This window comes from Megalobrama amblycephala, linkage group LG16 (assembly GCF_018812025.1).
Source record: "Megalobrama amblycephala isolate DHTTF-2021 linkage group LG16, ASM1881202v1, whole genome shotgun sequence".
NCBI lineage: Eukaryota > Metazoa > Chordata > Actinopteri > Cypriniformes > Xenocyprididae > Megalobrama > Megalobrama amblycephala.
In genome coordinates, this window is record NC_063059.1 from 31,208,797 (window position 1) to 31,222,176 (window position 13,380).

At 36.2% G+C, this 13,380-nt stretch overlaps 1 protein-coding gene and 1 long non-coding RNA gene across 8 annotated transcripts in view; one reads left to right on the forward strand and one right to left on the reverse strand.

Moving 5' to 3' along the window:
- The window catches only part of LOC125248424, an 86,268-nt gene that overhangs the window by 20,686 nt on the left and 52,202 nt on the right, over window positions 1-13,380 (forward strand). For 5 of the 6 annotated variants that reach the window (XR_007180303.1, XR_007180301.1, XR_007180305.1 and 2 more), the window contains one exon: window positions 3,858-3,981. The exons of the other annotated variant lie outside the window; for it this stretch is intronic. This is a non-coding gene — a long non-coding RNA (uncharacterized LOC125248424). The remainder of the gene's footprint in view (window positions 1-3,857; window positions 3,982-13,380) is intronic. 6 annotated transcript variants of the gene reach the window in all.
- Window positions 1-13,380, reverse strand: part of LOC125248412 — a 30,999-nt gene that overhangs the window by 13,807 nt on the left and 3,812 nt on the right. The window contains exons 3-8 of one of the 2 annotated variants that reach the window (XM_048160270.1): window positions 12,453-12,505; window positions 7,686-12,328; window positions 7,095-7,124; window positions 6,894-7,006; window positions 6,730-6,758; window positions 4,063-4,173 (exon numbers count right to left, since the gene is read on the reverse strand). In XM_048160270.1, coding sequence (XP_048016227.1) covers window positions 4,063-4,173; window positions 6,730-6,758; window positions 6,894-7,006; window positions 7,095-7,124; window positions 7,686-7,802 — 400 coding nt within the window. In that variant the 5' untranslated portion in view covers window positions 7,803-12,328; window positions 12,453-12,505. The remainder of the gene's footprint in view (window positions 1-4,062; window positions 4,174-6,729; window positions 6,759-6,893; window positions 7,007-7,094; window positions 7,125-7,685; window positions 12,329-12,452; window positions 12,506-13,380) is intronic. The other variant, XM_048160271.1, reaches the window with a different exon arrangement.

The window sequence follows — 13,380 nt, forward strand, 5'->3', positions numbered from 1 at the left end:
AGATTTGAGTCACTGCAAGAGGCTTGAGCTGAATTGGAACAGATAGGGTGCTTTTCATTATAAGCGTTTACAAATAAATAGTGAACAGACGTGCTCTTGAAATGAGTAAGAAATTTCTAAGATCTAAAGTAATTAGAAAACAAATTAGAATCTTACCATCATTCCAGTTCTCTGCAGTAATGACTCCAGCACTGAACCGGTGTCTACATCTGTTGAAAACACAAAAAAATAAGTTCACTCAAAGTATCAGAAAGCAAATATTTCACAATTAGCATAGGTTGCACAACGTTACATAGGCTTTTTAGCCTTTTGCATATCCCACACTAAAGCCTTTAAACATTTGAGCACTGTTTGAAGTGCATGATGGTACTATGGTGGTTAGTAGAGTAGCCTGCTTCAGATTAATCTCTAGTCTAAAGGCCTGTTCACACGATGGACGATAACTATAACAATAACAATAACAATATAAGATATAGTTCTAAAAATTGTTCTAAATGTAAAAGAACAGCAGAGTCCACACCACAACTATAATCGACAATGGCACAGAGAAACGATATTGTTGGAATCAAATTCAGAATGATTTTTTTCCAGCTAATGAACCATTAAAACATTGACAGTAATAAACAATAAACAGAATGTTATCATCTGCTGGTGTGACACTAATATAGTTTTTGTTATAGTTATCTTTATAGCTAGCGCTCTTGGTGTAAACAGGCCGTAAGGCATCTTTTTCAATGAATTTTGAAAGGCTTACCTAGATATGTATTGACTGTACCCAGCCATATCTGGGATACAGCTTGAGGTCATGGCAAACGTTTCATCTCCGAACACCACCCCACCATATCCATGTGAATTATCCTGACACTGAACTGAAACCTTTAATAAAACACACACAAAAAAGCCCTTCAGTTTACAGCAGCCTATGGAATTGGGTTTGTTTTCAGTTCTAATGGACTAACTAATGCCAACAAATAATAGATAATGTCTGTATATGTAACGGCCAGCTAGTAAGAGCTGTATGTGTAAACCTCACTCCCCTGTCCTCCAAAGGAGTAACCGATGCTAGAGGTTGTAGTCTTTAGCGTCCTTAATGGCGCGCCCGCCTCCCATGCCGGAAATGCCGATTTGAGTACAGCTTGGAGCGGGTCAAGTAGGACCGGATACAGTCGGTGCCGTGACTGGGATAGGGGTGCAGTTTAGGGGGGTGAGAGGCCAGATAGTAAGAGCTGTGCGAGTAAACCTCTCTCCCCGGCCTCAAGAGGTGCACTACAGACTGTGGCCTTCGGCGGCCTTGTTAGCGCGCCCGCCTCCAGTGCTGGAGGCGCTGTTTCGAATCCCGCTCGGAGTGGGTCGAGTAGGACCGGTTACATATACATAACACGAAGATACATTTAAGAACTTTTTGAAGCAGAAAGTAAAACTTTAGAAAGTTCCAAAACATTGATTAAAAGTAGATTTAAAAATAATTACTGTGTGATTATTGTGATATAATGTGCTTTATGACTTATATCCAAAACATGTCCAGTCATAACAGTGGTTTTGTAATGCCCGAATGACAAAGAGATGATTAATAACTCTCATCACTGACTCAAACTGCTTTGTGATATTTACCCCAATATGCTTTCGTCTTGACTATAACAAACAAAATGGCTTCATAACAAGTTATCATCACTTTAGTCATTACCCAGACACATAAATCTATGCCGTTAACTCAGCAGCATAGCGAACAGAATGTGATGCTGTCATGCATACTCCACAGTGAAGTCATCTTAAAGTAAACGACCGTTCATTTCCATACATGCATTTAAGAAAAGACTTGCAATATGCCTACTCTTCCTCCTCCTATTTAGGAAAAAAAAAACTTCTAGGCTTGCATAGTTGTATTCAAATTTTACCTTTTCATTTTGGTCATTTACAAAAGACATGCTTGCAGCATGCTATATTTTCCCGGATGTATTTGTTTGGTACGTATGACGTTACGTCATGTATGACGTTACGTCGTTCAAACATAACTTTCACTTGTGATTCTCTTATTCGACAGATGACATTATATAAATTATTTTACAATACAAAGGAAATCAGTGTTATTCTCTCATATTCTAATGACACTCAATGAATAAGAAGTATTTGTTGTTGTGTTTTCTCTTACCTCGTGCGACAACCGATATAACTGGCAGTTCTCATAGTTGAATCTGGACAGCCTTCTGTTCTTAAGATTTTAGTTTAAACCTAGACACAACAGAATTTGTTTTTCTCTTCTAATTTTTTAAAAAGTTCACTCACTTTTATGAAGTGTACTTAATTTATGTCCATTCAGGATGGTTGTTCGCTTCATGCCGGTCTCTCCCTCGTCTTCTCTTTGATATTTTCTGAATCACCCATCCCTTCCTGTATGACCAAACCCACTGTAAAATAAAGAGAATAAACAATTCAGCTTAAAATATGCCCAGTACTCTATCAGTCATTAAATTACTGCTATTCCAGAAAACAGCAGATGGTTTTGTCCGAGAATGTCACAAACATAAAAGGCTGGGTCTCAAACAGTTTCTGTTCCTCCAGTTCGTTAATTATTTTAATATGTCAGTCAAAACCACAAAAGCAGATGAGTCATTCCTGCTGACTTGATCCGGTTTGCAAGTAAAAAAACGTGCAGATCTTTGCACATTGTTTTATTTCAGGTAAGAGTTCAATAGACCTATGTAGTGGAGTCATTTCTTATCTAATTTCTGAAAATATTGATGATTATTATATATATATTTTTTAACTTAAGTTAGTGTATCTTGGAGTGAATTTTGCTCTTTTGGTTAGACATCCTGATTGCAACACTTCAACATCCTGTTTAAAAAAACTGCCACAATCTGAGTTACACTAAGTTTCGATAGTCCACTTTAGACATTCTACTAAATATAAGTAACTTTGCAACTACATGTCTTCCAGCTCTCATTAGAGTATTAGTAGATGTTAGATTAGGGTTATCATGATGAACCACAACTGTGCTCCTCAAATCCACCATGACTGTTGATGTCCTGAAAAACCAGTTAGAAGCCAATGCATGTAATCTTGAGCAAATCATATTGTAAGACTGCAAATGTGTGTTTGCAAAAACCTGTAATGCTTGATCCATGCAAGTACAGGTCTCTGCAGGACATTAATGATCGATGGGCGAGGCCATAAACAGAGGGGCGTTTTTGAGAGCGTTACCTGATTTGCCCACGTCAGAGTGTGGGTGGGGTTTGGGGTGGGGTGGGGTGAAGGAGATCATTTTCATTGCATGATATATAAACACCAACCCGTTTGAAAACACCCACAAATACAGAAACGCCCACTTTTGTTCCGCAGAGACCTCATACTCGATCCATGTAGTACATTCACTGTTTTCCATTTCCAAGCCTGTCCTTCCATCATCCAACCACTAGAGGTCACTATCCATGAATCCTTCACTCAAGTTCCTGTTTGTGTATTTATAAAGTTTGCAGATTGTCTGCACTGCAGACAGTTTATTTTGCTGCCACTCTGAACTGTATCAAAGTTCCTTTCTAGTCTTTGACTGTATGTATCAGTTCTTAACTAAGATTCTTTTACAATAATGAATGACAGCATGCATTGTTGCTTTGTGTCTATTCATTTTTTTATACATCTAAGCATTTTACAGTACAGGAAGTTAGAGTTATAGAATCATAATATATAAAGATATAACTAGAACTACTTAAGCTTACAGAAACTGTTAGAGTAGATAATGTATGCTACGTTAATAGAAACAAACTTTCAAATCAAATCACATTTCACAACAATTAGGTGTTGGCTAGACACTTTTTCAATCTAATTGCGAATTCGATATGTTCTCCCCCCTCTTTTAGGCTTTTTCTTCTTTCTCTTTGGACGCACATGTTTCTCATAATGTTCATCTCCATTCATCAGCTCATGGCCGTTGTCTCTCATGCCATCAGGTTCCATGAATCCTGGAGAGATCCCTAGATCAAGGTACATCAGGTCTTTTTGTTACTGATCCTTGATACAAATCATATCATTTTGATAGTTTGGGCTTTTTTAGACATTTCTCACCATCTGTGAACGTTAGGCTGTCGGCACCCACAGCATCTGTGTCTGTGGAGAAGCCTACAGTTGCATTGATTTGTCCATTCACAGCAAATGAATCCTGTACTTGACCAGCAGCTGAGGAAACATGAAACAAATGGAAACAATACATAACACAAGAACACTTATAGTACGCACAAGGGGTGACCCTGAATAGTTGACGATTCGAAGCTTCGATAGGAGGTGCCTGATTCGACTACCAATCTCACAGTCGAATCTTTGCAGAGGTGTTATGAAATGAGATATGGGGGTGCTCAATATGATTTTTACACAGACCTACCGGTTTTCTCCCAATAAGTTAATATACAGCCTATTACAGTAATGCTATATATAAAAATGTGAAAAGAAAGAATCTTCTAATAAATATTTTTAATGTGCGTGAACAAATCCAACCACCCCTGTGACAGATTTAAGTTTCACTTTCCATGATCCGTGACCAACAGAGGGCACCTTGGCACCTGGGATTAAATCTTTAACAATGTCTGGGATAAGAAAATCTAAAGTGTGGAATTGAATGCACTTTGCAATGGTAAAAGATCCAAAAAAAAGTAAGATGCAAGTTGTGCCAAAAGCTCATGTCCTTCCACTCAACAACAACAAACACTGCGGCGCACTTCTGCCGGCCAACGTTAACGAGAACTGGATTTTTTGGATCAGTTAGGGTGATTTCAAAACATTTCAGCCGGTTCTAATTTGATTTTTGGATGCTGTGAATGTTTAGCTAAAAAGACTGCTACTCCAGTTTAGCTTTTATTGTCTCTGCAGTTAACCCTTTCGCACGTAAGTTTCAAATATTCTGTCTGACCCCCCAGCGTGAGTTTTTTAAGGCGACCGTTATTTAGAACGTATCACTTTATGGTTTCCATGGTGACGCGTCATTGCTTGTTACGTGATACACCGCAGCGCTGTATGACTGATGATCTGCTTTCATTTAATTTTTCCTTTTTTATTCAAAATATTCACAAATTAACTATAGCATGAAATATCTAATATTCCGATTGCCAAATATGTGCAAGTGGATGTGTTTTGCTGTTTAAACACCTTTATAACGATCATGTTAGTTGAGCCATATGCGCGATGGGCGCCGCCATATTAGTTTGCTCCGCACAGAGAATCGGATCTGTTGGATTTACAACCTGTGAATTTATCCACTTCTCCCGAAATACATGAAAGTGTGCCGGTGAACTGGGGAAGAATAGAGTAAGCTTTTAAGTTACTTTCACAATGTGTATCTGATATGAATTAAACGTGTTGTCAAGTTATAATGGAAAGGGTTGTTATTTCCTCTTCTATAGACATCATTGTGTATTTTACAAACTCTAAATATATTGTTTTGTTAGTACTCATGTGTATTTAAATGTCTGAAACCTGAAATGAACATTATTTGGTTGAAAACACTGCATATATGTGATATATGAAAAGCGCTGCGCGCATCCGTCTCTGGTTTAGCGCCAGTTAAAGCGCGCACGCACATTTGAATTTGGCAGTTGATCACGTGATGCACTGAACGTTCTAATCACACCGGTGTGATCGTACGCGTCAAAGGGACAAAGTTGACAATTCTGGCTATACTTTCGTTATTTTAATAATTTCTTTGATTTGAATTTATTGATCACTCTGGGTTATAATTTTTGTGGCTTGTGTTTTGAATATATGTTCCCCTGCACTTCAGGCATTTTGCACTTGTGACTTGATTGACTATTTAATTTTTATTTAATTTTTTATTTATTAGAACAGTATATTCTGTTCTAATTCAATTCTGTAAATTAATTGTTGATTGTTTTTTGGTGCATCGATGTTGCGCTGTAGAGTTAAAGCTTGCTCGCACAGGCAGTTTAGCCGATTTAATTTGATTTGCCGACATGTGAAATGCAAAGGCTATCTATCTGCATTATGGCCTTTCTGCAGTTATTTATATATATTTTTTTAGGTTTATTAATCCAAAATGTTTTTATTCATTTTCTTCTAGGCTATATCTTTATATGGTGTTCTTGGCTGTGAATGTTTATCTACATTACCTTTCATTTCAATTTAAAAAATATAAAAAGTCATTGTCAGTTTCGTCTATCACTTGACAGGTACTTTGGTCGCTTTATTAGAAAGTTGTTTCTCTGTGCTGTGTGTGAGAGAAAATAAAAAGTTGTCTTAAGGCCCGGGTATAGGCCTTACTTCATTTTCCGCGTCCCGCTCCACACAGTTGAGCGTGCGAGCCTTTCAAGTAGTCTATACTCCTTTGGCCTTGTTGTATAGCTATGTGTTGCATTGGTGTCTTTTGTGTGCATGTATGTGTGTACACTTGTCAAATATCTGTCAAACGTTTTGTTAAAGATTAAAAAAAAAAAAATCACTTTAATTTTTCATATAGTACTTCCCTTTCTCTTATCTCTCTGTTTCCTTTCTTTGCTTGTCCTCCTGCCACACTGTCTGCAATGCAATTTTTTTTAAGACTGTTAAGATTTTGTATGATAGCCAATTTTAGCTGACTTCACCCTATGTAAATCCGTAGTACACCCCTAGTACACACGTAGCCTACTATATATATAATATATATAGTATAATATAATAAATATATATATGTATATGTATATGAGAGAGAGAGAAAGAGAGAGAGTATTAAATATTTAATTTACTTACCAGTGTGATTCTGTCCAGTAACTCTTACCCTACAAATGAGGTAAAATGTGGGGGAAAATAACTAGGTACACTTGAATATATTATATCATGCAAAATCAATAGGCTTAAAACTGAACATCTACTACAACTTGTATATCTGTGCCAGGTAAATGTCAAAGTTTTACCCATGATAAGAGCCAGTCACAAATGGAGTGCACCTCCGTAACGGAAAGGAATTTTTTCCATAAACCACTTCAGCATTCAATCCAAATTGGTCGTCCTGACACTGAACTGAAATCTGCAGAGAGTTACAACACGTTATCTGTAGCGTTCAAGCAAATATTTAATAGTTCTCTATTTTAATATACCATAACAAACATACGCACTTTATCAATGTCTTCACATTGGACTGGGACCTGAAAAGAAAAAAAAAAGAGAGATAAATTGAGAAAAACCTGTGGATAACTGATCTGATTAGAATCAGCAAAATCTAAAAAAAATAAAAAATTAAAAAATTAAATAAAATAAAATAAAATACTAAAACTTTTATTAGGAATAACCTTAGCATTCCAAAATTCATGCCAAACTAGAAGCCCCAGTGAGTCAGACAGCTTTCGGTCTGTCTTTGGGACTCCATATACATATTTCAATACTCCCACATATTTGACATGCAAATGACTTCAGCAGAAACCTGTTTTAAACTAATCACACAGTGATTAAACATTGTTCCTTGTGTCGCCAGTCTTCCGCTTTATGACAACATCGTGTTTTTCAAAACAAACGCATTGTGGCCTGGCCACAAAGAGAGATGCATAGGCTAATGCTAACCACGCTTTCACACACTATTTAAATCTACCAACACACCCTTCCACTATATAAAGGAAGTTCATCTTCGCAATACTGTAGGATTCAGTTTTACTTTGCTTAGAAAATATCTTCTTATTCTGCATGTGTGCATATAAATTCATATAAAATACCCTTTGTTTTCCACGCGTCATGGCTGACCTGTTACCTCCAGAAGTGATCACGTAACGTCCATCACGTAACATCCGTTCACTCACTACATGCTGCTTTTGCTCTATACATGCGCTCATGCTGACTCATAACAGTCATATTTTCCTTTGTTTATTAAATAGTTTCATTTCCTTTTATTTACTGTCTGTGAGAAACAAAAACAATATTTGTGACTGTGTGACACATAATTTACTTAAGCTAATAGAACGTACAAACCTAAGTAAAATTAAAAAAAATAGTTAAGTATTATACATCTATACAGAGTAAGCAGAAAATTGTATGCAGATTATGTACTGTGCTAAGAAAGTCTACTTTAAGTAGTGGCCTTTTATTTCATTATTATTATATCATCTGCAAAGTACAGTTTAAAATTATATATATATACTTTTAAGATTTGAAGTACACTGCAAGTGCACATGAAGCATACTTCTTTTCCCCAAGGGAAACCTTTCATCAGAAATAAGAGATACTTTGATTTTATGCTTAAAACTTTCCATGTCACATCAGGTGATGATCTTGCACTACACATTGAGACAAAGTAGGAACGCATCAAATATGCATCTTAATTTTCTACCATAAATGTACACAAGAGCTTATAGAGAGGGATGCAGCTATGGTTATCTTCAAGGAAAAGACATAATCCCATTATGATAAATAATAAAGGCACAAAGACTCTATTCTACAGGGTATTTATCTACTCCCGCCACAAGAGGGCGATGGAGAGGACGGTTGGCATCAGACAGTCCCAGTGGGATGCTGGGAGATCCTCAGGGAGAACTTTAATCAGACTTTTCCAGCTGCTGTCTAGTATGATCTTAGAGCCGTACTATTGATCTCTAAGCAAAGCAAGTTTCCTCATATATGAAGCTTATTAAGTGTTGTGCAAATTGCTGTTTGCACTGTGTTCTGTTCTAGTTTTGCCATAGTTGGCATATTCTAGTTAAAAAACATTGGCTAGTCTTTGATGTATTAACACGGCCACTAATGACATCACTTGAAGTATACCCAGCATCGGGTTTAAACGTTGTCAGATGCATTTATGCATTCCCTATACACTCTTAAATATAAAGGCTTTATTGGCATCTATGGTACCATGAGGAACCTTTAACATCATGAAACCTTTTTATTGCACAAAAGTGAAAATATATTGGAAAAAAAGCTTCTTTAGATCATTAAAACATTCTTTATACTAAGAAAAAAATGGTTCTATTAAGAACTGTTCACTGAAAGGTTCTTTGGGGAACCCAAAAAATGTTTCTAGCATCACTGCGCAAACCACCTTTTGGAAGTTTTACAGTACTGTGCAAAAGTCTTAGGCCACCATTAGATGTTGTTTTAGGTATAATGGTATAATGACCATGTATAATTATTTCTCAGTCTCTTTTTTAGAATATAACCGGAAAATACAGGAAATTTTTATGCCGTGTTAAAAAACATCTGAGTTGGAAGGTTTAGTGTACTATATACTATATGGTAGGTATAGTGTACTATAGTGACTTTTAAGATTGTCAAACAACCTTATATATGATTTGTAAGATGTTGTCTTTGTGGGGTCCGACTTAAAATGTCTTTCCGATCTTACCACAGTTGAAACAGTGATTAGTGATTACATGAGACGTGATACTGAATAGGGTAAGTTGTACTGTATCTTTCAACATACCTTCTGATGTTCATTCATGGATATTTTGTCTTATAACTAGTAGTGAAGAAGAGGGGATTCATGTGCACTTCCGCTTAAACTGAGGTGGCTACAGCAATCTGTCACGCCACATTAAAGAGAAACAGAAACTATTTATTTTTGAATTTGGTAATAAAATTGACAGAACTTGAAAGCTAAGACTTTGCTTCTTATCAGTAACAAAGCACAAAGCTTATTCCAATCTAATGGATGGAAGGTGTGCTAAAAAATAATGTTTAGTGATGTTTTGTTCATGTATCAACTGAAAACAGCAGAACAGTCTAGAAATTGATTCTTGGGATTTAAGAATTGATATCGTAATTGATTAAAATCGAAAAGTCAATCATTTTAACTCAGCCCTAGTCATTAGCAGTGTTATTTTAGTATTATGTATATACTATAATACTATTTGTAAATAATTTGAATTAGCTTTTACTTTAATTTTTTTATTTATTTTTGTCATTTGTATTACTTTTTTTTTAATTCTATTAATCTTTAATTTATATTTATTTTAGTTTCAGTAATTTCTAGCACTTCAACATGAACTTTTTTTATATTAGATATTTGCCAAGGCTAGATTTCTAATTTTCATTTTAGATTTTTACGTTTAATTCTTCATCTTACATTTATATTTTATTTTATTTCAGCTTTATTTCAATTGACAAAACAAGTAGTAGTACTTTGTAATAGTTTTAGGTAAAGGGGTGATATAGTGCCACTTTTACAAGATGTAAAATAAGTCTCTGATGTCCCCAGAGTGTGCATGTGAAGTTTTAGCTCAAAATACTCCACAGATAATTTTTTATAGCATGTTAAACTTGTCACTTTTTGAGGGTGAGCAAAAACGCTCTGTTTTAGTGTGTGTCCCTTTAAAGGGAGACTCAGTAGAATTTCAGATACACTGTTTGGAAGTTAGTCGGGCCGACAACAACAAAAAAGTCTAACCAATCAGCATTAAGGGGCGTACGGTCGAGGAGACAGAATGAGCAAGAGGGAGATTTGAAAATAATAAAAGAAAAAACTGCAGAACGAGAGATGGGACACAATACAAACGAGGAATGAAGGTTTATGACTGGGCAAGCACTTTAGGACCATGTTTATATTAGAAAAGTTTTCCAGTGCTGGAGAGAGCTAAGCGGTAAGGCCTGAAATCAGATGCGGAGGCTGCTTTGATTTCTTCTCATGTAAGTAACATAGTTTTATATTGTCTGGAGTTGCTGTGCTGTTGGCGAACAAACACTTGTTTGTATTTACTCTTGTGTACTGTACGTTGATTTTTTTTTTGTGATTCCTTGTCGTTCGTTCATCAACTGCGTTTTATTTTCCGTGAAGCATTTTGTTGCTCGTCAACTGTGATAAACAGACACCCACTCTCGTATTGCGTGTGTAACAGTGGCCAGATAGTGAGAGATTTGCAGTTAAATCACTGCACACTGACCACTGCTAGAGAATGCTGTGTTTAGCGTCATTGGTAGTGCATTCGCCTCACATGCCACCAGCGATTGGGCTGGGGTTCGAGACCGACTCGGAGCAGGGTGTTTAGGATTGGAGTGTGAGTTTTGGAGGCGGAGGGATGGGTTTGTTTGGGTTGATTTCAAATATCAGCAATGTCCACTAGCGTAGTTCAAGTTCAAGACATGTACCAACAACTATAGTAACGTTAGTACTACTGTAATTTGGTTAGCGTCTGATTAAGTTACTATCATAGTATGATACATTTCTGTAACGAACGTACGTTTTTAGTGCTAGTCATATGCTCTCGAATAGCAGATTTGCTAATCAAGGTACTTACTTCCAAAAGACGCCAGACGATCCTTACTGCAGATGTCTGAACAGGAAAAATATACAACCTTCCTCCTCTTTGATGTCGTTTTGAGCGCAGCTGGGATCTTTATAGCGTTTCACAATAATAGATTTTTCATTGATTTAGTTTTCATTTGAAAATTCAAATTAAAACAATGATTACACTTCAAATTAAAGTACTACAAATTTACTTTTAAAGAATTCATTGATTTTACTTTAAAAAATGTACATTAATAATTTTTTTGACTTGACAAGGCTTAAGACAAGGCTTAAGTCTAGTCCCAGACTAAAATGCACATTTGAGCTGTTTTAACTGAAAGCAACTTGCAATGACATATCTTAAAATATGTCACTGCCATTGTTTTGTGTCAGCACACTGTTTTTCTTTTTTTTCCTATGGCACGTTTATAAAAGCTACTTAAATGTCTTGAACTAAGGTCTAATCCTGGCTTAATTCATTCGGCTCATTCATTTTAGGATGCATCAAGTGTATCCTTCACGTCCTTTAGTCACCCACAATCCTTTGCACACATTCAAATTCACAAAAAAGAACTGACGGAAAACGAGTCGGCACTGAGCTTGTCTGAGTTCAGTATGAAATGTAAGACCAAAATAATGTTTTAGGAGATGAAGGCATACATGTTATTTTTTATTTTGGTGTAAATGAATCACTTAACACTAAACTGCCAATAATGTAAGCCATTAGGAGACCACAGATGGTTGTCATTCACTGTACTGTATTAATAGAAAGACAGTTAAAGTATTTTTTCAAAATTTTATTTTTTATTGCTGTGACCATAGGGGCGGGAACCAGTGCTCGAAGTGGGCCGGTATGCATTGGTACACAGTACCAGCACTTAACTGGTAACCAACCCCTAATCTTAACCCCTCCCCTCCCCCACACCTAATCCTAAACCTACTAATACTAGGGGGGTAATCATTTGGCATTTGTCAGAATTCGCCACAACACCAGTACTTTTTACTCTGCATTGGGGAAATCTCGTGTGCATTCCTATTGAAATGTCTTTTTATTTTCCCCCTTCAGATGCAGGTTCTTCTCCTCCTCCTCGAAAGAGCGACCATGTGAACACCTAGTTAGATTTGAGTCACTGCAAGAGGCTTGAGCTGAATTGGAACAGATAGGGTGCTTTTCATTATAAGTGTTTACAAATAAATAACAGACATGCACTTGAAATGAGTAAGAAATTTCTAAGATCTAAAGTAATTAGAAAACAAATTAGAATCTTACCATCATTCCAGTTCTCTGCAGTAATGACTCCAGCACTGAAGCGGTTTCTAAATCTGTTGCAAACACAAAAAATTAAGTTCACTCAAAGTCCATTCTTTGGAAAACAAAGGATCAAAAAGCAAATATTTTGCAATTAGCATAGGTTGCACCATGTTACATAGGCTTTTTAGCCTTTTGCATATCCCACATTAAAGCCTTTAAACATTTGAGCATTGTTTGAAATGCATGATGGTACTTTGGTGGTTAGCCTGCTTCAGATTAATCTCTAGTTTAAAGGCCTGTTCACACGATGGACGATAACTATAACAATAAGAATATAAGATATAGTTCTAAAAATTGTTCTAAATGTAAAAGAACAGCAGAGTCCACACCACAACTATAATCGACAATGGCACAGAGAAACGATATTGTTGGAATCACATTCAGAATGATTTTTTCCAGCTAATGAACAGTAAAAACATTGACAGTAATAAACAATAAACAGAACGTTATCATCTGCTGGTGTGACACTAATATAGTTTTTGTTTTTTCTAAAACTAATATAGTTTGTTTTTTATAGTTAATCTTTATAGCTAGCACTCTTGGTGTAAACAGGCCTTAAAGGGTCATGAAACCCCCCTGTTTTAGCCTGGTCGTTCACACCTCTGAGCTGCAAAAACTCTGTAAAAATGGCCGTGTAAAGCTCTGGAAAAGTGGGAGTGTAGAGGGGGAGTAGAGGGGAGAGAACAACCAATGAAGCACAGACATACAACACACTCATTATACAGAATAATGAATATTAATATATGAGCACAGAGAAAATGACAACAAACTCCCAAGCACAAGGGAGAAATGTGAAAGAATATTTAATAGGGCTAATAATAGGCTACTTTGATTACGTTTACGAGCACTGCACTCAAAATCAGTCTTTTGTCTATTAGAATAATCA